The following is a 24,071-nucleotide window of genomic DNA, read 5'->3' on the forward strand; positions in this document are numbered from 1 at the left end:
TAGAAGCACCTCTTTGGCAAGCCATGGATGGGGTGCCAATGAACAAGTGTAGGTAATTCGCAGATGAGTAAAAGTTATATTAGGTTGTCTAAGTCTACAACTTATTTGAATAGACAACAAAGAAAGGGATATAAGATGGAACTTAGCCAAACCTCTACTGTCAATATCAGTCAGTGATAATGACCCCATCCAGTAGTACTCTCAAAGTTACGGTTTCTTCTTCTTTACAAACTGACCTAGTTGGAGATTATATAATTGATTTCTATCCGCTATCCGCCATCACCTCACCTCACCTCACCTTAGTCACCCCACCCAACCCCTCCTGCAGCCCAGGACCTTTCACAAACCACCCCAAAGCACGACGACTAGATGAGACAACAAGTTGAAAATATTCCACTTTATCATGACCTTCTTTTGTGCAGTACTCAAACGCTAAAACAAGTATGCAATCCCTCCCCTATCCAGAAACCCTTAAGAGAAAAAAATAAGACTACCACACCTGCTCCTATTCTTCTCTCCTATGTCCATTATTCCCATTGCCCCCCTGTGCTTGTGAATGTGTCGGCGCCGGCGCCGGCGCACCCACCAACCACCCCACGCCCGACACCAACGTGCCCATGGCCGCCTCTCTTAGTTGATCTCTCTTTCTTACTCTCCCCTGTTGACCACCACCTCCATTACCTTCCTCCCCTCCACCAGTTCCGTCGCTGTAAAAGCTATTGGTCATCCCACCGGCGGTAGACGTACTACCTCTACTACCCGGCCTCATCATGTCTCGATCACGGTCACTGCTAAGACTATTCCTACCAGCAGCATTTGTTGTAGTATTGGAGGAGGAAGAGGTGAACCCACCAACTAGACCGCCTACACTACCGCTTAGTCCACCAGCTACACCGCCCAGATGACCACCGAGCCCGCCGGCGACGCGCTGCAGAGAGGACAGAGCTGAGAGGTTCTTTTGCGCGGAGAGGACCGAGGCGCGGGAGAGGTCGAAAAGGGACATGGGCGCTTCTTCTGTTTGTTTATGCTTCAGCTGCTGATGACGCGAGTCTGATGATGATTTGGCTGAGCGAGCAGCAGCCGCGGCGGCGCTTGATCCACCACTCCCAATACCTGTAGCGGAGATATGTTGCCTAGTACCACCACCACCAGGTGGTGTACCAAATGCCCCTGGTACCCGTTGCCCACCACCATGATGACCATGCATCGAGTCCCCTGCCGCATCCCACGCGTCTTCAGCTTCTTCTTCGGCTTTGAGCGCGGAATCAAGTTCCTCTTCTGCTCTTCGGAATGCGTTGAGGATCTCTTGGAGTGTGGGTGTGGGGGCGATGCGTAAGGCTGTGGAGAGACATTCGATGCGCTGCTCGAGATGGCGGATCTCCGGGTTGGCGGAGGCGTTGGTGCCGAGGTGGGTGGGTCGGACGGTGCGGCTGGTGCGTCGGTACTTGCCTGCTTGGAGGGCGGCTTTCCAGGAGTAGTCGTCTTCGATGACGACTGTTGAGGGGGTAGAGGATCTGTTCCTGGAGGATGGTGGGGAGGAGAGCCGATTGAGGATGTAGGAGTACGCCGTCTCAAAGTCGTCTTCGGTCAAGGCGGCGTCGATGCACATGGCGGTTATACGGCGCTCGGCTGTTAGCCGTTGCTTTTCTTCCTCCTCGGGAGAGATGGTTGCGGCCGTGTAGCTGCTGTGTTGCTGTTTTGATGCTGGAGTTTTGGTGGTGGCTATTAGTCCGGCTTTGACCATGCGGGCTCCAAGGTCGAGAAGGTCATGAAGTCGGATGTAGCTCTTGGGGTTCTGTTCGAGGATTCTGTCGATGATAGAGATGGGATCGGCGTGAACTCGTAGAACAACCGGTGTGAAGGGTTCACCTTGTTTGAGTACTAGGCGGAATTCACTGAGGGCATGTGTGGCTTGGAGAAGAGCCTCGATCTTTTGGGCAACGGGATCGGACTTTGAGATTGTGTTGGGGAATGCTTTGATGCTGTTCCTGGAGTTAGTGTGATTTGTACAACGTCATGGACGCTAGGAAACTCACATGTCATCACACTTCTTCAGCCCACCCCTTGTGCGGTTGGGATTGGAGGCGTTATCGTAAGCAGTCATGGCCGTAGAGAAAACAGCGTCTTTCAGCACCTTTTCGTCCAATGGCCGTTCTACCGAATCTTCATAAATCGACTTTGCCAGAGCGTAACGAGTGTTGGTGAGTAAAGCCTTGAGGAACTCAACCTCCAAAAACTCCTTCTTAAGCTGGCTGAAGATGCCCTTAGGCCTCGAGTCGGTGGCACCCCAGGCATCTTCAGCACCCCAATCACGAAGCCACAGTATCTCATCGCGGGCTTTCATCCAGAACTTGTCGTCCGTCTTTGGTCCCTGGTTAGCCAAAGCATGAATGAGCTTGAGGGCTTCCGCTTTTTGCTCCCGCTCATCCTGCAACAGTGCGAGCTCACCCACCCTCCTAAGGGTGCATGGAGACCCAGCTCTGGTGAGGATGAAGGCACTTATTATTAGGGCTTGGCAAAAAGCAGTTGACGTCTCCGTTGGCCACGTAAGAACGTTTGATGAGTCCAAGAAGTCATTGCGCAAGTAGGTCACGTTCTTTGGCGAGGCCACTATGCCATCAACCTGCTCGGCAAGTGGCGCTAACAAGCCCACCGCATTCTGCAGTGGTGGAAGAGGGTCCTGGTTGGTGATGATGACAGCCCTGTTAAGAATCGCATAAGCCCCTTCCAATGCTTCAATTGATGCATTCGAGATCAGATATGTAGATGCCAGAGCAGCTTGGGCGTACGTCCAGTCGAGATGGCGTCGTTGTTCGTCGTTCAATTGGGTTTCCTCTCCTCCTCCTAGAATCCCCCCCAAATCCACGGATTGGGGGCCCTCCCACTGGTCGAATGCATTGGCCGCCACCCTCCAGTTTTTCGAGGCATTCGCAGTGAGCCAACGCAACACCTGATTCCATCCTGGACAAAGATCCTCATCCGTGTCGGGACCTCTAGGCGTCAATCCCTCAGCCGAACCAGATTCCTGACCCTTGTTATTCCACCGCTTCCTATTCAGCGTCCAAGGCGCGATCATGCCCTTCAGGTCGCGACCAATTTGTCCATAATCCTCCTCCCGAGCGCCTGTCTGCGACAACAACACGTTTGCTATCGTCCTTTCAGGCAACCTCTGGAATGCGGCCAGCGTGTACGGAATCGGTTCGTTAGGGTAATATTCGCAGTTGCGCCGCAGAAGCGGCAGTATCGTCGAGAGCAAAAGCGACCTGATTGCGGGAGAATGATCCAAGAATGGCGCCAACAGAGCGGGTAGCTCAGTGAGTAATCCAGCCTCTTCATCCACCTTGTAGGACCTGCGCAAAAGGAACAGAGATGTTGTATCGTCGGCGGCGACCTCTGCCGTGGATGGAGCCTCGGGGGAGGACAGGGGTAGCAGCCGGAGCTTCTTGACCTTCTTGATAGCTTCCTCTTCGGTAAGGGACTCGACCGAAGAAACGTCGATTTCATGCTTCTGCTCGTTTTCGGTGGAATCAAGTTGCGATTCTGGAAAGTCTCCACGTTCGATATGTTCGATTAGGGTGACGTAGTCGCTCGATCGCAAAGTCTCGGGAAGGTATGTGAGCAGGATGCGTAGAAGTAGTTCTTTGCGAAGAACGGAGCCACGGTGAGCGGCGAGGGAGGTCAAGCTATCAATGTCGGCCTTGACAGCAAGGTGCACAGCGAGCAGCACAAGCTTAGGGGGAGAGAGGAAGAGGGCCATTGTCGCGGAGTCTTCGTTTGGAGGGATGCGATGCTTATAGTCGATTGGGCGTCGGGATGCCTTCAGACTTCATGGCTAGTCGTGCCCCTGGAAAAACTATTGTAGTGGTATATTAAACTGGTTTTCCCTTGTTAGAACTAGGTCTTGGTCAATAAAGGTACTCATGTGTCGCGGTACAGAGAGTGGGATGAGTGTGAAGAGGAAATGTGTGGATTCTGGAACATTGTTGATGAACACATTGCCTGCAGCGCAACAACAGCTCCCCCGTCACTTAGCCTCCACTTGCAGTGACAACCCCAGGCCGGGGCCCTGGAGCTTCTTAGTGGGCCCCGCCAGTGCCTGCCGCCAAAAGCTCAGCTAAAGCCCTGGTCCTTAGAGGTACGTACTGTGTAAGTAAGAGCTCCCGCCAACCAAGCTACAGTACACTGTACTTAGCTGCCCCCTGCCCCTCTGCAGTGGTCTCAGCTGCGAAATCTGGGGACAACTGTGGCTTTCCATACACTCATGTCATCAAAGTGTGGCTCACCACTTTCAAAATCCCACAGTGAACCGATGATACCAGCCACATCTTAACCTGAAGCTTGCAGTGGTGGATCGCATTCCACCGAGCAGTTCAACCTCACGTCGCCGTTGTCGCCGTCGTCGAGGAGACCCGCGAAGAGACCCGCATCACGACCGAAGCTCATCCACTTTCAACGCGAGTCACGACTCAGGTTCTCCCCCGCAATTTACAACCCGCCGAGCCGACACCCAGCGCAGCGCATACACACAGCCCGCCATGTCGTCCGGCTATGGCATGAACGGGGGTATGTTATTGATTACCTATTCCCAATTCTATCAATCTGGACAGTCAGTTGCTGGAAACGGCGTGCAATTGAACTTTATGCTTTGTCGCCAAACCGATGCGATTATCGCCCGCTGTACATTGTGAACTTGGAATGCTAATGAAATGCCCTGTCATTGCTTGACAACTACCAGGTCCATCCCGGTGCTTTCCCTTTTGGCAAGAAGTGCTCGCCTGCTACGTGGTCAACAGCAACGAGGAGGACGCGTCGGGCAGAAAGAAGTGCTCGCCGATGCTGGAGGATTACTACGAGTGCTTGCACCACAAGAAGGAGGTCCGTACAGTATCCAAACCCCGAATCATCACCATCCAAACCTCCAGGAAACCATACATACGATGCTCCACGCGGAGGAGGGGATTAAAGATCCACATACACCAAAAGTGAGAGTGTCCCTCATCACTAACAATTATGATATCATCTTCCCCCGTCACAACAGGCCGCCAGAGTCCAAGCCCTCCAAGCTGCCTATCGCAAAGCCGAAGCAGAAGGCGGATACAAGGCCAACCCACCGACCGCCGGACAGATACGGAACTTGGGAATCCTGGGTAAGGAGGAGGATTCCAGGGCGGTGTTGGGATCGAAATAAGGGCATGGCACTGCAATGTTGATGATGATATGCACATACTGCTAGGGATACGGCACTAGAACTATTACAACAGCACGGCACCGCACGAGCGAGCCGGAGGGAAAACAGAACCAATTTTTTGACGCCTCTTAATCTACGGAGTCCTGGATGTTACAATTGCTGGGAGATTGGGAGAACGAGGCAACGATGTCAAATGCGGTTTTGCTGATATCAGATCTTAGTACAAGAAGTAATTGCTGGAACATCAGCCTACTACCACAATCATTGCGCTTGCTTAAGTATAATTACCTTGTATACCAATCAACTCCTACGCTATGCGGCTGAAATCCGAGCCTCTGAAAAAGTACCGATGGAAAGAGAACAAGTGTGGGTATAGATAGAGGTAATGCGCAACCAACAACTCCTTTCCCAACCTTGACTTGAAATGATGAATAACAAAGCCCAGATAGCTTCGTAATCAAGCTAAGGATGGTAAAAATGGCAGATTCAAATCCAGTTGCCCACAATTTCCGAACGGACTTCCTTCTTCTCCAGACTCTCCGAACCCTCCAAAGACTTCTTCATAACACCCCCAAGCCGGCCAGTGCGTGTCGAGGTGTTAGGAGAAGGGCTCCATAAACGTCTTGCGATATTCGCTGGTTCCCTTTCAGCAGGCGAAGGTGTTCGGCTCATCCACTCCGCTTCCGACAACTTGATTCTCGTAACCCGGGACAGATCTTGCTCGGATCTGTAGCAGGAAGGCAAAGCTTGCGTTGACAATTTTCGACCCGACTCTGTGTGAGAAGCTGGGGCGCCATCTTCCTTTTGAGGGGTGAGGGTGAAACACTCGAGGCCGAGAGCGTAACTGCTGCCGGTTGTTGGTAGATACCGGCCAGGTGATGAAGCCATGTTTGGGTAGTATTCACTGGTTGAGGCTGGCGGTGTCGCGTAATCTGACATGGAAACGTCCTCGAGTGTCTCCGATCTTGGGCCCGATTTGTCCGGAGTGCCGGAAAAGTTGGGTTCATTTTGTGGAGCGGCCCGCGCTACGCAAATCTCAAAAGCATCATCATCGTCAAAAGCTCCATCGTCGACGAGTTTCTTGAGAGAAGGGGTCAGAGATGGACAACCCGACACGGCAGAAGATATGGAAGCACGCCGTGACACGACGCCCGGCTCTTCGCGTGGAAGTTCTGGTAAGGGTCGCTGGAGATACGAGTCGCGATAAGCATCTCGGAGTGCTTTGCTTGGCTGAGGGATGTTGTCGGAGAGCGAAGACAGAGGGAACACGATCGGAGGGCTTCCCAGAGAGTAGTTGGGTTGGTTCCGTCTGTCACCGTGGATTTTGCTTCCTTCAAAGATTGACTCTTCGTCACCATTATCATCGTTCGTGACCAGTGTCGCTTGACTATCGTCCGCTTGGCGCAGCATGTCTTCGGTAAACTCCATTGTCGTGCTGCGGCTTAGTGCGTTGGTAGAGATGGATCGTACAAACTTAAACTCCCTCTGGGGTATTAGGTTCAGCTGCTCAAGGCTATCCCACGAGCGGTAGTGGAATCTGAATGTTGCAAAGGGCGAGTCCCTAGCATCGATGAGATGCCAATGATAGAAGCAGGCGTGTTGAGGCTGGTCCATAAGGCCGATACTGGGGGAACTATGACATTGATCAGCCTTCCACCACATGATAGGATTCCTATGCTGCAGTCACCTACGCGATGCCATAGTTCTTCTGGGGGTGAAAGTCCTCCACTTTCGGTGCCCGAGCCTTTCTGTCTTGTGCTCGGAAAACCTTCACTTCAATCAGGCCACCGTCTTCAGCAGGGGATCTGGTTTCTTGGCCCGGAAGGAATACGAAATTGCGACACTCGAGACCTGCTTGTCCATTGTAGCTTGGGCCTGGTGCCCACAGTGACTTGACAACGTTGCCATGCTGTCTCTCGGTTGGGTTGATGCCCCATGAGGTGATCGCTCGGCCGTTCAAGAATAACTTGAAGAAGACATATTTGCAGGGTGGAGGAGGGAGAACGTTGATGTTGTACTTAATCGCGAAGCAGTGACCTATAAACGTACGGACAGTGAACACGCTGGACATGGCCAGTCGGAAGAAGATCTAGTACCTGGAACGGACGGTATATACGTCGCAACCGTGGGGCCAGCTTTGCGTGTAGATACGGATTCCTGCTTTGCTGAACCGCCATGACAACTGATCAAGCGGGCAGATGACCCCTCGGGATGCGGAAACTCGGGGATACGCTCGTTGGATGGATCGGCCACGAGAGAGATCTCAATTCCTCGTAGGCACGGCATCGTGAAAGGTAATGATTGTAGAGCAGGTGATGGTTTCGTAGAGGCCGAGTGCGGTCGGAGTTAAAGATATACTTTAGACAGACATGTCTTACTGGCGTGAAGGTGCCTTGTCCGGCGCACGCACAAGGATATCGGCCTCGATGCGCTGTTAAGAGCGTAATTAGAAGGAAAGTCGGACGTCTCGAGACCCTTGAATGGTTGCTTTCTGAGCTCGTCGAATAAGAAAACCCCACTCACGATTGATCCCAGGCGCGGGGTGAGTGAAGGTTTGGGAGTGGGAAGGTGCATACGTCAACCTCGAATCCCAATTCACCTGAAAGTGGAGGTTGGGATTCGGTCCCGAGCCTGGACTGAAGGTTTTCGTTTGATAAAAATGCCGTCACGTTGTCTCCGTTTACATCCTTCAGTTTTCTCCCTGAGAGCCTTAGTCGTCGCCATTTTAATCTACTCCTCGACGGCCAGTTGAAGCAGTGCAAATCACCACCACTTCTCGAACAAGATTCTGTTGCGCTTCATGCCCAGCCCATCATTGGAGACCAATTTTTCTACCATTTCATCAGTCATGGTAGGAACACCGCAAACGTATACCACTGCTGAGTCTCTGTCGTCTCCAACAGCTGATGCAATATCGGATAGTGATATTTTTCTGCTGGCGAACTTCACTTCAAACCCATGGCAGTTCACCATGCCACCCCCTATATTGGAAACAGCATTCCTTTGCTGGATGTCAAGGAGTCGTGTAAGAAATAAACGAAACGTCCCCCGGACCATCCTTTTTGCGAAGAGCCAGGTAAGCCTCTCCAAAAACAGCATTTTCGTTACATCTCTCGGTGGCCCGGGGTCCTTCATCGAATAAAGCATTGTCACTTCACAAATCTCAGAAACTTTTCCATGCTTCACGTCATCCGCAATGGCGGTGAGGATACTCATCAAGGGGTTGATGCCGACACCACCAGCCACAAGTACAACCTTGCGAAGTGATGAGACGTCGATGCCGGCCGGCGGCCAGATAAAGCTGCCTCCAACGCGGACCTTGACTTCAGCATTCATGACCACCGGGACAGGCTGCCAAAGCCAAGCAGCTGGTGGATTATCTGGTGACTTCTGGATAGCTAGTTCAAGATAGGCCTGTGGTGCCTGGCCATCTAGTCCATGTTGCGCAACTGCAGCCGAGGGCGCAGAGGTTATGGTAAAAACTCCGGCCTTAGACACAGTCGGAACGTAGACATCGAGCCATTGCCCCGCAGAGAACTGGGTAATGAATCAGCACTCTGCTGGGAGTGAAGGTGATTGATCCTTTGAGTGATGCTTACTTGGATTGTCGTCTGGTTGGGGATCATGAACCGAAATACTCTAATAGAGTCGTTGACTTGGTTGACGTGTTGGATAATAACGGTATGCAGTGCCTACACGAGTGTCAGTCATGGTGCAGCGATTCACAAGTCTTGGGTGAACAACCTCATCACGGGGTTCCTTTGCAGTTCTTTCCAGATGGCTTTCTTTCGACATCTTCTAGAACAGAGAACGTCGTACTGTTGCAAATTTGAGGAGTCTATATGAGACTTCCGACCTCCTGGAATTTTTTCAGCTACCATGCAAACGAAAACGAATCGTTGCATGCATCGATGACGAACAGGAATGTCGTCGTCCCTGGGTTGAAGTGGTAATGGAAGCAGGGTTAGGGTGTCTTGGATGACACTAAACATCATCCTTCGACCCCACCTGGCCTGCCGCTTAAAGGGATCCGTCACGCACCATCTGTTTATTTGTCTTCTTCAATTGACTTCACCCATCTCATCACAACAGCGTCTTCAACCGGATCTCGATGCGCAATCTGGGGAACTGGTCTACCTCCGCTCGCAAGCACGTGGCAGCCATGTCGCGTCCCTGGCCATGAAAATGGCGACAGTTATCGTGAATTCGTGGGGTTGTCTCCACAAGCTATTTCGATGATCTCCAGGTCCTAACATCATGTTTTGAAATGTGCTGGACAAGCTGACTCTCCTGGGACTTATACTTTTGTTGACAAGAAATTGCAGATCACACAAGCTGTTCTATCGGAAAGTTAAAGACAACAGCACGGGTATCGTGACTTATGTATAATCGACGTTACGTTGTCTCTTCCACCACTCTGTCTCAGGTCAACAAGACACACCCAACATGTGTGAAGTGTGCTGCTATGGCTCACGGCAGTCTTCTCGGGTACAACTAGGTATTCCAGCGAATAACCTATCTGAGTTGGTTCCGTCATCACCATCGTTGTGCTCATATCGACTGCCCTGAATGGGTCTTGCAAACGGTTGGCTTGGCACCTGGGACAACGTCAAGCCCCAGATGGGTTACCTTGTCATCCCCCATTCAACTAAGGACTTCCTCGGCTTTCTGCTAGGCTACCCTGAAGTTTCAAGTTACCCTGCAGCCGCACCCCGAGCCTAGGATCGGGATGTTGACCCTCCTACAAGTTTTACGTCAGTCCCGCCAGAGCACTGCCGGGGTAAATCAGGCTTGGCGACACCACCACTTCTAAGGTCGTCTCACCTCCAAGGTCACACATACACTACACAGCAGGTTCTTATGCCCGGGCCGTTCAACATAGCCAGGGCAGCAGAGCTTCAGAGCCGTCACAGCCGATACCCATGGAACAAAGGCAGCTTTGTCAAGGTAGCCAGCCACCGTCTGAAGACAAGATGCCAAGTCTGATGGAATAGGGCTGGGCCGCAGGGCAGGTCACTCCAGCTGCCTTGCACTGAGTGAAGGGGGCACTCTGTGTCAAGCAGGAAGGGGACACTGGGGGCTTGGAATGACGTCGCAGGGCTGTTTTCCCATGTGGGATGGCATCACACGCCAAGAACCGGAAACATGTTAGACACTTTCCGTCTATGATTGGCTGTCATCGTCCCTTCACTCACATCGTCCATTCAACATACCAGAGCTTCTTTAAATCAGCCTTGGTCACCCACTGTCTCCCAGCCGAACTCTCCTCCTTCCTGTGATTTACATACCAGCAAGCACCTTCGACTTGTCTTTATACGTGGAGGACGACTTACATCAAACGGCTTCAACTTGCCTACTTCTCTTCGCTCAAGGTACCTCAGCTATCACGACTCAACCACACCATCACAATGGCGAGAACAGGCTTCTTCCACCACTTCGGCACTTTTCTGCTACTAGTAGCAACGGTGCTTCTCATCGTCACCTGCATTTCTGCACCTGTCATCAATGACATTTCAATCATGAAGGTCGATTTCGGAAGACTTCACGTGGGCGGTTTCAAGAGGGTAACCTTTGGCACCTTTGGCTGGTGCGAGATTGCCGATGGCCAAGCGTGAGTTACCCTTCTTACGATTCCTGGATATGCATCATACTAACCTTCTGAACAGTGACTCCTGCTCTTCCTCCCACGTCGGCTATAACCCTGCCAACGTGATGCGCATGATCGAGGGTACCTCCTTCTCCAACTACGCTGAGAACACCACCAAGGCACTCACCAAGGCCATGATCCTGCACCCCATCGCCTGCGGTCTCAACTTCATCGCCTTCCTCCTCGCCCTGGGCGCCGGCCTCGTCGGCTCTTTCCTCGCCTCGCTGGTTGCCGCTCTGGCTTTCATCGTCACCGTCGTCATCATGATCATCGACTTTGTCACTTTCAGCATCATCAAGTCGAACGTCAACGACGACGACAGCGGCTCTCGCGCGCACTGGGGCTCCGCTGCCTGGACCACTCTGGCTGCTGCCATCTGCTCACTGCTCGGCATGATCATTCTCTTCATCACCTGCTGCTCGGCTAGAATCCACAAGAGGAGGAACAGGGACCTCGAACCTAAGAACGACTACGGGGTTGCCGCTGCTCCTCCTCGCCGCAGGAGGTGGTTTTAAGTCACTGATTGTGACTAAGATGAACAACAGTCAAAAGACCAGTATTTGGTGTTTTCAACTGAGAAAAAAGCAAGAACGAAAACACATTAATGGGCAACTTGTGATATCAGTTCAGTGTTTGGGATGATTTTATTGGAGGAAACGATTTTTGATGAGGAATGATACCAAGCGTCAGGGCGTTCTTTTGTTATTTTACTTCAAGGGCGGCTGAGCGTTCGATTGTAATATGTTTATGAATGAATGATGAATTATAATTCTTTCTTCTTTGCATCTTTGCATCTTAACCATCGAAGCGTTGTGTGCGACTTGCTACAGTTGAGTGTCGCACTTACATCAGCATCGTAGCACCGTCTAATCGACGACTTTCCTAATTGGGCGATGAATTACTCCACCAAATTTTGTTTCGTAATTCGACGACAATCAATGAGAGCGGGGGACCATACTATCCCCTCAACATCATCGATCCCACATATCCGTCTCTTGAACATCATAAAGCTCATTTTTGCAACTTACCTCCAAACCTCTCACAATCAACCTTTAAACAATTCCATTCCATCCTTTAATTTCTATCTACCTTACTATCATCACCACGCAGCATGCCCCGCCAACCCCAACCCACCCTCCTCATCACCACACAATAATCCTTAACCCTCCCAAATCTCAACCCCAACCATCACCATCACCCACCAGAATAAAATTTCAAAAACAAAATGTTTTTCACCATATCCCGCCTCCGCCGTATAATAACCCACAACCTCCACCACTTCCTCTCCCCCCATCTCCTCCTCTCCGAAATCTCCGGCTCCCTCGGGGACCTAGGCACCCTCCTCCCCCTCCTCCTCGCCCTCTCCCTCCAAGGCTCCATCGACCTCCCCTCCACTTTAATCTTCTCTGGCCTATTCAACATCTTGACAGGGTTGGTTTTTGGCGTCCCGCTACCGGTTCAACCGATGAAAGCGATTGCTGCTGCTTCTCTCCAGGGAAATGCAGATTTGGAGACGACGGTAGCGGCGGGCGCGTGGGTTGGCTTTGCTGTGCTACTGTTGGGCGGGACGGGAGGACTGAAGAGGGTGATGAGGTGGGTGCCGGGGGCGGTGGTGAGGGGGGTGCAAGTGGGAGCGGGGATGAGTTTGGTGGTGGCGGCGGGGGGTGGGATGGTTAGACCTTTGGGGTGGTTGTGGACGCCCGAAGAAAATGGGGATGGGGGATTAGGGAAGTGGTTGGATAGTAGGGCGTTGGCGGTGTTGGCTTTTGGTGGGTTGGTTCTTACGTTGGGGCAGCAGCAGCAGCAGCAGCAGTCTGGAGAGAAAGAAAGGAGCAGGAAGAAGAGGAGCAGGATGCCGGTACAGGTACCGTACGCGTTGGTGTTATTTTTGGTTGGGATTGTGTTTGCTGTAGTGAGAGTTTCTCTGTCCAAGGACTCTCCTCAGTCACCACCACCATCACCACCACCACCCTACGACCAACCGACGAACTCGGCTCCCTGGACATGGATCTGGAACCCCCTTAACCACATCCACCCCGAAGTCTTCCGCTCGCTGCTCAACCCGCAAGCTTTAAGCATGGCGATCGCTCAACTCCCGCTGACGACACTCAACTCGATCATTGCCGCTTCAGCACTCGCTTCCGATCTCTTCCCTCCGGACTCCTATCCCCAGCTATATGATGATGAATCGGCTGACCCACCCTTATCTCCATCCCCTTCGGCGTCCTCTTCACTATCATCGGCACCCCCGCAACCCCCCTCAGAAAACCCGAAACCCCTCTCCTCTCTCACCTCGGAAGAAGGTCCAGTCCCCCTAACCCCCCTCTCCCTCTCCATCTCGGCCATGAACCTCCTCTCTGCCCCCTTTGGCTGCATGCCCCTCTGCCACGGCTCCGGCGGACTCGCCGCTCAACACCGCTTCGGCGCGCGGAGCGGGACCTCCATCATCTTGCTAGGTCTCACAAAATTCCTACTTGGACTGTTCTTTCCTGGACCAGGGCTGCTGGGGTTGTTGGGTAAGTTTCCCAAAGCATTTTTGGGAGTCATGGTTTTGGGTGCGGGGGTGGAGTTGGCGAGGGTTGGTGTAAGAAATGTGGAAGGAGAAGAGCAGGACAGGATGGTCATGTTGATGACTGCGGGGACGATTTTGGCGTTTAAGAATGATGGGGTTGGGTTTTTGGCGGGGATGGGGTGTTATGGGGGGTTTAAGGTTGCTGCGTGGATGGGTGGTGGGAAGGAGAAGGGGAGAGGAGGGGAACAGGGGCTGTTGGGGGAGGAGGAGGAGGAGGAGGAGGAGGAAGGGAGAGTTGATGAGGAGAGTCCGCTTTTGAGGTGAGATTGGATATTGCGGTGGTGGTGATGCGAATGATTGGGAATTTCAAGTTTGGTTTGCGCTGATTTGATACCCTTATTTAACATTAGTATTATTTCGTGTTCAAACTGATCTGTCAAGGCTACCTATACATAGCACTTGAACATCTATATACACTTCCTCTTTGACTTACATTAGGGTACACTCCCATTCCACTGCTATTTGTCCTAATCTTCTACACACACCATCTACACAATACTTCCCGGTGCATGAGGCGGCGCATTCCATCCCCGACTCTTGAACCTTTCCTCTTTCTCTTCCCCTTCCCACTCCTTTCTACCCCTACCATAATACCCATTTTTAAACTTCTTCACCCTCCTCAACAACCAAAAGTTATACACCCCAAGCAACACTACCGATACAACCATCAAAACCCCTTCCACCACCATTGCTATTACTGCCGGAAAACACCACCCCCCTTCATGCTGCGCATACACACTCACCAAAGTAGCCAGCACACCCGCCACTCCGTTCAAAAACAGAGGCATATACAGCCTGTTAATCAACCAGACATAATTTCTCCGCCACCGGATGCCGAGCCAGAGGCAACCTAGGATGCCGAGGGCCATGCAACCTAGGCTGACGGCGAACCACGGTTCCATGGGATACACGACGGATCCAGAAGGGGTATGAAAGGATCCGGTAACGATAATAAACGCAACGAGAAGGAGCCAGGTAAAACACGAAACGAGGATGTTATGGAGACGGGGTATCTTGTCAAGGGCGAGAAGCATTTGCATGTAGGGCGTGTTGAGGCGCATCGCTTGGCGCTGGTGACGGCAGGGACCTGGAGTCGACGGGACGGGACGGGGCTGGGTGTACAGAGCGGGGCCTTTGATGGGGTTTCTCATGGAGGCGTCGCCGCCAGTAGATAGAGTTTGTGAGGGTACCCTGAGCGGTGGTAGAGAAGGAGTGTCCTTCCGGGGAACGGGTGGTCGAAGTGAAGTGTCTTTCGGGGGAACAGGTGGTGGTGGTGGTGCTGCGGTCAAGGGCCTCGTGCTTGAGACACTAATGGCTGTGCTTGATGCTGGATAATGGGATGGTGTTGATATCTCGGGTGCGGAATAGGAGGGACTTGGTATCACAGTTGGAGCGTGATCGATCCTGGGAAAGAGGCTGAGTCTAGAAGTTTGGCGATGCATGAGAGGAACGGGGGAGCTTCGTGACCGGCCTTGAGGGCGAGCTGTCTCGACAGGCCTTGAAATTGATGCTGAGAGAGGCGGTGGCTTTAGATAGCCTGAGTATTGTTGGTTGCGGAAGGCATCGAAAAAGGTGCCGTTACGGGGAGAAAGACGTGGACTTGTTGGCTTGTTGCGTGGTTGGGCTCCTGTAGACCACTCCTCCCGTCGTAGTGCCGGCTGGGAATCGGTATTCCGAGCAGTTGAGGAGAACTCTTCTTGGTGTCTTTTAGGTGCTGTGTCGCTATAGCTTTCGACTATCTCATCATATACCGAGGATGATCGAGAGTTGTCTTTGTGAAAGGTGGAATGTCCGGCCTGGGATAGTTGTGTTATTGGAGTATCTCTTTTTCTTGTTTCGTGTTCGAAGCCACACATGGCATGCGCGATGTGTGTCTGCGGGCGAGAAACTTGGGTATCCATTTCTTGGGCAGCCAAGGGTTGTGATGGTCATACACATAGTCCATGTCAGAAAACATAGAGCTGATAGCGCACGCACACGTACACATATTATATTATATATTTATACATGACACTATTCACTCGATGTCCCATGGTGCCGTAACAAGAAGATTTGGAAGTATCAGGAGTTGCACTTGCAACGTCAGTCTCACCAGTGCTGAACAAGCGGCGCAGTGAATACGCAGATGTCAACATTGTGGTGTTGACATTCTTTATAAATGCAAATACAACCTAGGGGCTATGCGACTCTACAGAATGCGCAGTGGGGGACTATTATTCCCGACGTGAACGAGTGACCGAGCTGAGAGTAAAGAGTTGTATGATTTGACGAGGCACATCGTTAAGGGGAGTTTGGATGGTGTCTTTCAAACGCAGGCTTCCATGCAGGCTCAGCTTCCCACTTGGTTGAGGCTGGATTGGGGGTGGCACGGCGAACTGGTGATGATGGTAGCCATGGTTGCAACCCTTGAGCTTTCATCAGGTTCAAGCCGGTGTGGCTAGCACGTTTTCGCTTGCGCGCAACAGTGGCGCTGACAAGTCCATGCAAGGCACTCGCCGCCTTCCTCCTTGCAGTCTGTTTGCAAGATAGCCGCTCGAATACTTTTGTACCTAGTAGCTGAAGAATAGCTAAAGACAGAGGACGGAGGTTGTGGTCGGTTCTCGATGAGTGTCGGACCCGGAACGGAAGTCACGGAGGATGGGCCGATCATCACAACGGTCCAGTCCTTGGTGGATCCGGGGAGGGCCCGAAGGCACTGTTCGGTACAAGGTGATGAAGCCCGGGTAAATAGAACTGATCACTCCAAGTTCATAAAGACAGGCTAGTAGGTAGTTACCAATCAACAAGACACAGAGCGAGAGAGGGTAGGAAATCGGATGACAACCTTTGACTTTTCAAAGTCAAGAAGGAAGTGAATGTCCAAACACCAGAACAGTGTACACTACAATACAGTAGGAAAGCGTCAGTGAGAGTTTGCTTTCAAAGTGGAGAACTGTGAAAAGGACGATGGAGCTCAGGCGGCCGACGCTGCAACGGTGCGGGGATCTTGTGGTTCAATCAGCCAATTAGAAATCATGCCTGCTTCCCGTACGACTTCAAAAAAAGTTTGGACTCCACAGCAAGCAAGGGTGGAAGGTCAGCCTTTTTTTTTTTCAAGAAAGTTACCTACGCCAAACCGCAGGACACTCCGCAATCTAGAAGCAGGCAATTGCAGCGCAATCGTGACAGGCTCAACACCTTCTGAATCCGCTGGGGGAAGGGACATGTACGCAGTACGTACGGGACTGTCCTTACACCCGATTCGCCAGTCTGTCATTGACTGACGCTCTTTTGTCCCACTTTGCTCACTTTGGACCAGGAAGGCAGAGAGCAGTCGACACAAGGCTGGACTATCACAAGGAAGTGGAAGATTGTACCTACATACCCATCTTTCGTCACGTAGAGAAAGACCTCAAGAGAGCGAGAGCGAGGGACGGACGCGCTACGGATTGCGAATTGCCGGCGCATTAGCACAAGGTCCAGCATTGGTACGCGGACCCTTCCCCGTCCAGTCGCAGTTGCAGTCGGCTTGTCCAACCTGGGTGGGTGTGCTAGCAGCGGTCCCGTCTCCGGCTCCAGTCCCCGTCCCGCCAACAGCAATCTTTCCCGTCATTCCATCTTCCGCCCTGGGCGCATTTTGAACCCTCTCCATCACCCATCGCATTGCGAACTGGCAGATTGGCACACCGCGGAGCCGGCCTCGACCAGGGCACCACTACCACTACCTCGCGCTGTAGGCGAAGGAGCTTGTTATGTCGGAGCAAGCGATGACTTCGTCCGCACCCTCAGGCGCCGAGAGCGCTCAACCGCAACCGCAACCGCCGATTCAACAACTACAACAACAGCAGCAGCAACATCAAGAACAGAAACAACAACCACCACCACCACCGCCTCCTCCTCCTCCTTCTCCTCCTCCTCCTCCTCCTCCACCTCCACCACCTCCACCACAGCCAGAGTCCCAGCCGGCACCCCCTCCACCAGATACCCTGTCCCAGTCGCAACCGCAGCAGTCATTACTACAACCACAGCCACAGGTCCTCGATGCTCCTGCTCACAAGCTCGATTCCGTTGCCCTCGAAAACGGCATCAGCTATACCCTCAACTCACCCCCACGACCGGCCATCTCTCCCCTAACCGATCCAGTTCCCGACCCTCGTACTCGCGAACCTTCCGTACAACCCCTTGAAAGCGAGCTCGAAACGAATAATGCCGCCGACCAGCCCAAGACGAATGGAAATGCGCACTCCAACCCAACGAATCGACCGAACACAGACCTTAAAGGTGGCAGGGACACCCCGCAGGTCACGGGTGTCGGGGCAACTGCAGGTGCAGCAGTAGGAGGAGCAGCAACAACCGTAGCAGGAAATTCTACAAATTCCACCTCACACTTCACAGGTCTCGCCATGGACGGAACTCCAATAGCTCCCTTCAACACTCAAGCCCCCCCAGCGGTCGACGGTTTGGGCAACATGGATTTTCCTTCTTCCACCATGGATCTCTTACAGTCCCAGAGTGGCCATATTCTCATGAGCTTCCTCCAGTCGCTCTCCGTAACCACCCAGCAACAACAGCTACAGCAGATACCTCCCCTCCCACCAAATACCGTCCGTCCGTCGCAGGTCTCGCTGGCCCAGATGCAGCTCGATCAAGCCAATGCCTCGCATCTGCCACATATAACAGCCCAGGGGGGAATCCAGCCACCCGCCGCCGCCGCGGCTGCAGCCGACGCTTCGCTCGAGTCCTTTGCCAGACTGGAATTCGCCGACGGTGTCTTCCAAATGACAACCTATGCCCTCATCATCGGTCGTGACCAACGTGCCTGGAGGTTAGCAAAGAAAGAGGAGCGTCGTGCCGAGCAATACCAGCGACTGAAAGACGAGTACGAAGCTCAGGGTTTAACCCCACCGGCTCCCCCTTCTGAAGACGCTCGCCGATTTTCAAAGTCATATATTAGTGAAGAGGGCGGCATGTTGGGTCCCGAGTCGGATGATGAGGAAGATGAGGAGGGACGCCCGTCAGATAACCGGGCCCCGAAGAAGCGGAAGATGAACGGCGGTGTTTCTTTACCTGTGGATTCGTTCGGTGAAGTGGAGAGCAGTTTGATGTCTGCTGACCAGACCGTTGATGATGGAAAGGGTCCGGTGTCAAACAGGCAATACGTCTCGCATACCCCAGGAGCCGCGGCTGTTAATCTCAGCGCTCTCCGACCCTCTCCACACCACACACCTTTCCTGGGCATTCATTCCCCAGGTCCCAACATTGCTGCCAAGACAAAAGCCATCTCCAGAGAACATTTAAAGATTCAGTTCAACTCCCAAGCTGGCGTCTTTGAAGCCATTCCTCTGCACAAGAATGGCTTCTTCTGTGAAGATGTCCACTACAGCCACGACAAGGTGGTTCTCAAAAGCGGAGACCGTCTTCAAGTCAAGGATGTCGAGTTTGTCTTTATCATCAATGGTGTAGCTGAAGGCAAGACCGGTGCTGAAGAGTATGAACCAGAAGAGACACCCGCGAGGAGATACTCAGAAGGCGGAAAGGAGATGAGTTTCGATTTTGAGAGCATTCACGACGTCGACAGGCGTAGCACCAGTCCTGAAGACAATGAGGTGCCCATGTCCGTCGATCCTGACCGAGACGACAGCCAAAGTGAGCTATCAGAACCTCCGGACGAAGATATTCTGCTGCCCGACGCGCCGGATCATGTCATGGAAACGGTTGAGAAGGAAGAGGCCGAAGAAGATGACGACGATGAAGCCCGGTCTCAGTCTCAGTCTGTGAAACCTGAGCCAAGGCCAGAATTCCCCGACATGTCCAGCGTACCACTGATGGACCCCCCCAAGAAACGAGGTCCCGGAAGACCGCCCAAGAACGGCATCATGTCCAAGAGGGAAGAGCGACTTCGGAAAAAGCAGGCCATGGAGCTCGCTAAAAAGAACCAACCGCCTCAGCCGCCTGGCGAGCCGCCGGTCAAGCGCAAGGTCGGTCGACCGAGGAAGCATCCCCTTCCTGAGGATGCCCCGGATAGACCTGAGAAGCGCAAGTATAAACCGCGCAAGAAGAATGGAGAAGAGGGCGATGCCTCTGACGCCGAAAAAACCATCAAGGAGAAGCGGCGCGAGAAACCCAAGACGCCTCCGCTCGAACTGCGCAGGGAGGACTATACCGAGGAACAGCTGCAGAAGCCAAACAAGAACTACGGCGTCCTGATCGACGAAGTTTTGTCTGCCGCACCAGACGGGCTCACACTCAAGCAAATTTACAAACGCATCCAGCTGAAGTATCCCTTCTATTACTTCAACGTGGATACCAAAGGGTGGGAAAGCAGTGTCCGGCACAATCTTATTGGGAACGATGCGTTTAAGAAGAACGAGGAGACTCACCTCTGGAGCCGCGTCCCCGGAATCGATATTGATGCTGGAAAGAAGCGCAAGGCACCCTCCCCTGACCACGCCTCCTCCTTACATAACTTCGGCCAGCATTACGCACCGCAACCAATGCCTCCTCATCCTGGCATGTATCACGGAGAGCACGGGGTCCAACAAAGCTATCATCCAGGTACTGTGGGCCAACGACCAAGCTATGTCACTATCGGACAGCCAGGAGCCAGCCAGCATCCGCCTCAGCATCTTCAAACTCCCCAGCCCGGCGTTCCGCCTCAGCAGCCTCCCCGGCCAGCCTACCAGGCTGCTGCTCAAACAAGTCCACCAGCACAGGCCCAAGTGTATGGTACGCCGCCGACCGCAGCACGCCAAATGTCAGGTACACCAGCCGCGACATATTCGTCGCCATACGTACCAAGACCTCCCATGCCTACTGTTGCGGCACAGTCTGGTGCCACTCCCCACAGCATGGCCAGGCAGCATTCTCTCCCAGTCAGCGGTCCAAGTCAGGCAAACGGTGTCCCACGGGTCAATCCACCACCCGCTACTGCAAATACCGGAGTACCGGTTGCCGGCGGGGCTAGGCCGGCTCAGCAAGCTACGCCAACAGCGAATACTACGGCGCCAGTGCGGCTCAATCCAGTTATCGCGCCAGAGCTCATCTCGTGGCTTGAGAGCTTCAAGGTAACGGTTGAAAAGCTGGAATACATCCAGAAAACGTCAAAGTTTCCGCAGATCCTTGCCATGTCTGTCATCAATCGTGGGTTGAAGTTAACCACGAAAAGCATGATACCTGATGAGGAATCACTGGAGTTGGTTGTGCTCCGTGTCTTTGAGGAGCGGATTCAAGGCACCAGCCACAAGTCGCTTGATCCAGATTTGCTGCAGACTCTACTCACCTTCAAGGCCACTATGGTGAGCACTTTGGAGGCCAAACTGGACTCACAGAAGGCCGAGTGCTTGGTTCTCTCAGCTATCGATCAAGTTCTCGGCCTGGCTGACAAGACTATTACGCGAGGAACGGAGTCTGAGATGCGGGAGTTCAATAACGCTGAAAAGGTTTTAATTCCTGCTATCAAAATGAAAGTGGCAGAATGGCAACGGAAACAGGTAGCCGCAACACCACCAGCACCAGTTCATGCGACAGCAACGCCAGGCGCACTACCCGCAAACCATCATACAATGGCCCCTGCGACAGCTCCTAGCGCGGCTCAAAGAATCGCTACACCGAGCGCGACCCAGCGAGCCAACCCGCCGGGCAGCAATCCTTCAGCAGTGCCCCGAACCATCACGGCCGCAGCTCCCGCTCCCACTCCGGCCCCATTGCTTCCTAGGGCTGCACCCATCTCCGGGCACCCTATCGCACCCTCAACGGGTAACAACACGAACGCCGCAATGGGAGCTCGACCTGTGCCCGCCGCTGTCCCGGGACCCCAAATAGGTGTTCACCCGGGGGCTGCTATAGGAGTCACGGCCCCTGTTTCTAGAAGCCCGCCTGTCACTCATGGTGTTGTTACTGCAGCTCCCACTACCACGCCCCGGAGCAATCTGGCTGCCTCTGTCCCAGCAGGCTCGATGGCCCAACAAACTTATTCCGGGGCACCAGTGGGGTCAGGTAATGCATCTATCTCCAGAGCACCTCCTTCCACTGCGGCTCCGACTGCGCCGACGTCTGTCCCGCCGGTGTCTTCCACCGTTCGTCCAATGTCCTACGTGCCAACCGGCCCTCCGGGCTTGACAGCGCCTCCCACAGCTTCCTCGGGAGCGAGTGCCGGGTACGCTAGACCTGCCAATACTTCCACAATGCCAGCGCCCACCTCTGGACAGGCGGCGATGACATCGGCTGTCCCTCAAAGTGTACCTTCTCCAAGACCTTCGTCTTTGACAACTGGTCAAATGGGAGTTCCTGCAATTGCCGCTGCCTCAACCTCAAGGCCTGCATCTGGGGTCTATAATCCTCCAGCATCATCACTTGCGCCTTCCACCCATAAGAGTATGCCATCAGCAGTTCCCACAACTGCTTCTGGAGCCGTCTCATCAACTGTATCTAGCCTTGCGGCGACTCCTTTGCCGCCATCAGCTCCTCGATATGGCCCGTCCAACAACGCCACACCGACGACTCCAGCAGCAGCTATTCCTCGAGCTCCTTTACCAGCCGCTTCATCAGTGTCTGCTCCAGTCACCGGTCAGCCATCATTCTCTGCAACGGCATCGGTACCCACACCACCGACAAGTGTAGCCTCTCAAGGAGCTCAGCCACTCTCTCAGCCAGTCGGTCCAGCTCCAGCTATCTCTAGCTCTACTGGGGCTACTCCGGCTGCTTCGATTCCCTCTTCGGCGCCTGCTGCTCGGCTTCCTGTCACTTCAGCTCCTGCTGCACATACGATTGCTCAGTCGGTTGCTCAGCCGGTCGCCCGGCCGGTTACCCAATCCCCTGTCCAGTCGGTTGCACAGCATGTGACTTCTAGTCAGGCTTCCACCACGGCTGCTCATCCAGTCGCACAGTCGGTCCCTCGGCCTGTTAGTTCCAATCCTACTTCAGCTGCTCCGGTGGCGGCTGTCGGTACGGCTCAAGTTGCTTCAGTGCCTACTGTTACACAGCCAGTTCCACAGCCAGCTCCTCACCGGGCTCTCTCATCAGTTTCTCAGTCGCTTCCTCAGTCCGTTCCTCACGCAGCTCATCAGGCAGCTCACCAGACTCCCCACTCAGCTTCTCGGCCAGTTCCTCAGTCACTTCCCCAGTCGGTCTCCCAGGCAATTCCTCAGGCAACTCAGGCGGTACCCCGGCCGAGCACTTCAGCTCTTACCCCAACTGCCCAACCAGGCCCAGTTTCTCCAGCTGTTTCTGGGTCTGGAGTCCCAGCTCCTTCTGCCGCTCAGTCCGTTGCTCCGGCTCCGGTCAGCTCCACTCCGGTCCCAGCTGCGACCGTAGCTCCGGCTTTCACGGTAGCTGCTGCTTCAGCTCCTACTCGCGTTACAGCTGCACCTGCTGCATTGTCTGCGGCTACGAATCCCGCTCCTGTTCCCAGTCAACCTCAACACCAAATAACGGGTCAGGCTCCAGCACAGCAGCAGAGACCACCAGCACAGGCTCAGGCCTCGGCTACACCGATTATCACCTCTGCGGCACCTCCCCGGCCTCCTCCTCTAGCTCCTCCACCTCCTCCACCTCCTCCGCCGCCTACTGAAGATCCACCTCCACCACCTCCTCCTCCACCTCCGGCGGAAGCGCCTCCCCCACCGCCACCAACTCCTCTTATGCCGACTTCGGCAAGCAGTGCTTCTTAGCGATGGGTCTCTAGGTAACAGAAGGATGCATGTGTTATTTCTCTTTTGTTTTTGGGGGGGAGTGTAGCCAAGGACGCTAGGCATGGTTTCCGAAAGATGAAGAATGGAGAATGAAGGACAATAAGGGACACGAAGGGGTTGTTGACATCTGTCATTGTGATCATGTAGCGTTCTTTTATCATACGCATGGAACACTTGCGGGAGGCGTTATTGTGTCGCTTAGTGCATTGATACCACAGAAGGAATGGAAATTGGAACGGAAATGGATTTTATCATGAAGGAGTCATTGGTACACACTTGATATTCGTTACTTTTCTTATTTCCTATTGCTCGTTTCGGTGATCAGACACATGGACAAACACACACACACACACACACACACACACACACACACATGTGATTGGGATTATTGAACAAATCGTGGGAAGTGACTTGTGGGATATATCGGGGAGTAATGAACTTATGCTTTGGTATGGTAAGGTATGGTGGTATTACATCGGACGCTATGGTAGACAAAACAAAACAAACGCAGAAGGACCAGGGCCATAATAACAGAGGCTATGAAAAGAGGAGAGGTAGATAAAATGTGGTACCGAGGTGTTAAAAGGCGGGATTTGCGTTTATAGAAGTCTATTATCATCATTCCGTCATAACTATGAGGCGAACCACGCACGGGTTTTCATTCTTATTACGTTGAACAAGTCAAATCAACAAGTACTGGCTTAAATTTTACGGTATGTTCAACCAGGGAAACATATTTTAGTGTAGGATTTTGCAGTGGAACATCACAGCTAAAAGCGGGAGTTTAGCATTGACGAAAGGGTGTTATAGGAGCTGGTCAGTTTGAGCGTAGTTCATGATCTTAAAGCGGACAGCATAATCAAGATATCATCGTCATAATCAATGGCCTGGGCAATCAATGTTCGGCTGTAGTATTAACGGCGTAAACACATCATGTTCAGGCTTAGGAGGTTACACAAGAAAGCTGGAGGTACCTAGGTATACGACTTCAAGTGA

The 24,071-nt window shown here is 53.1% G+C and overlaps 7 protein-coding genes across 7 annotated transcripts; 3 read left to right on the top strand and 4 right to left on the bottom strand.

Annotated features, from left to right (window-relative positions):
* Nucleotides 1-198: 198 nt before the first annotated feature.
* NEUTE1DRAFT_144087 (uncharacterized protein) lies at nt 199-3,914 on the bottom strand (the record flags this gene model as incomplete). The annotated part of the gene is made up of 2 exons (XM_009849639.1): nt 199-1,982; nt 2,037-3,914. The coding sequence occupies 2 exons, from the start codon at nt 3,755-3,757 to the stop codon at nt 506-508; spliced, it is 3,198 nt and encodes a 1,065-aa protein (XP_009847941.1).
* A 437-nt stretch (nt 3,915-4,351) lies between these two features.
* NEUTE1DRAFT_93733 (uncharacterized protein) lies at nt 4,352-5,445 on the top strand (the record flags this gene model as incomplete). The annotated part of the gene is made up of 3 exons (XM_009849640.1): nt 4,352-4,563; nt 4,736-4,875; nt 5,039-5,445. 3 exons carry the CDS (start codon nt 4,536-4,538, stop codon nt 5,186-5,188), a joined length of 318 nt encoding a protein of 105 aa, XP_009847942.1.
* A 229-nt stretch (nt 5,446-5,674) lies between these two features.
* On the bottom strand, nt 5,675-7,474 carry NEUTE1DRAFT_107315 (uncharacterized protein; the record flags this gene model as incomplete). The annotated part of the gene is made up of 3 exons (XM_009849641.1): nt 5,675-6,821; nt 6,880-7,225; nt 7,285-7,474. 3 exons carry the CDS (start codon nt 7,472-7,474, stop codon nt 5,675-5,677), a joined length of 1,683 nt encoding a protein of 560 aa, XP_009847943.1.
* Nucleotides 7,475-7,951: 477 nt separating this feature from the next.
* Nucleotides 7,952-9,352, bottom strand: NEUTE1DRAFT_107316 (uncharacterized protein; the record flags this gene model as incomplete). The annotated part of the gene is made up of 3 exons (XM_009849642.1): nt 7,952-8,725; nt 8,788-8,880; nt 9,326-9,352. The coding sequence occupies 3 exons, from the start codon at nt 9,350-9,352 to the stop codon at nt 7,952-7,954; spliced, it is 894 nt and encodes a 297-aa protein (XP_009847944.1).
* Nucleotides 9,353-10,611: 1,259 nt separating this feature from the next.
* On the top strand, nt 10,612-11,287 carry NEUTE1DRAFT_17079 (uncharacterized protein; the record flags this gene model as incomplete). The annotated part of the gene is made up of 2 exons (XM_009848726.1): nt 10,612-10,799; nt 10,855-11,287. Coding segments are annotated over 2 exons (621 nt in total), but the record flags the coding sequence as incomplete, so codon positions are not given.
* A 773-nt stretch (nt 11,288-12,060) lies between these two features.
* Nucleotides 12,061-13,819, top strand: NEUTE1DRAFT_144089 (uncharacterized protein; the record flags this gene model as incomplete). Its single annotated transcript, XM_009849643.1, has 1 exon — nt 12,061-13,819. The coding sequence occupies one exon, from the start codon at nt 12,061-12,063 to the stop codon at nt 13,669-13,671; it is 1,611 nt and encodes a 536-aa protein (XP_009847945.1).
* Nucleotides 13,820-13,895: 76 nt separating this feature from the next.
* Nucleotides 13,896-15,542, bottom strand: NEUTE1DRAFT_76111 (uncharacterized protein; the record flags this gene model as incomplete). The annotated part of the gene is made up of 2 exons (XM_009849644.1): nt 13,896-15,281; nt 15,429-15,542. 2 exons carry the CDS (start codon nt 15,540-15,542, stop codon nt 13,896-13,898), a joined length of 1,500 nt encoding a protein of 499 aa, XP_009847946.1.
* Between the last annotated feature and the right edge of the window lie 8,529 nt (nt 15,543-24,071).

Source organism: Neurospora tetrasperma, assembly GCF_000213175.1.
Source record: "Neurospora tetrasperma FGSC 2508 unplaced genomic scaffold NEUTE1scaffold_1, whole genome shotgun sequence".
NCBI classification, from domain to species: domain Eukaryota; kingdom Fungi; phylum Ascomycota; class Sordariomycetes; order Sordariales; family Sordariaceae; genus Neurospora; species Neurospora tetrasperma.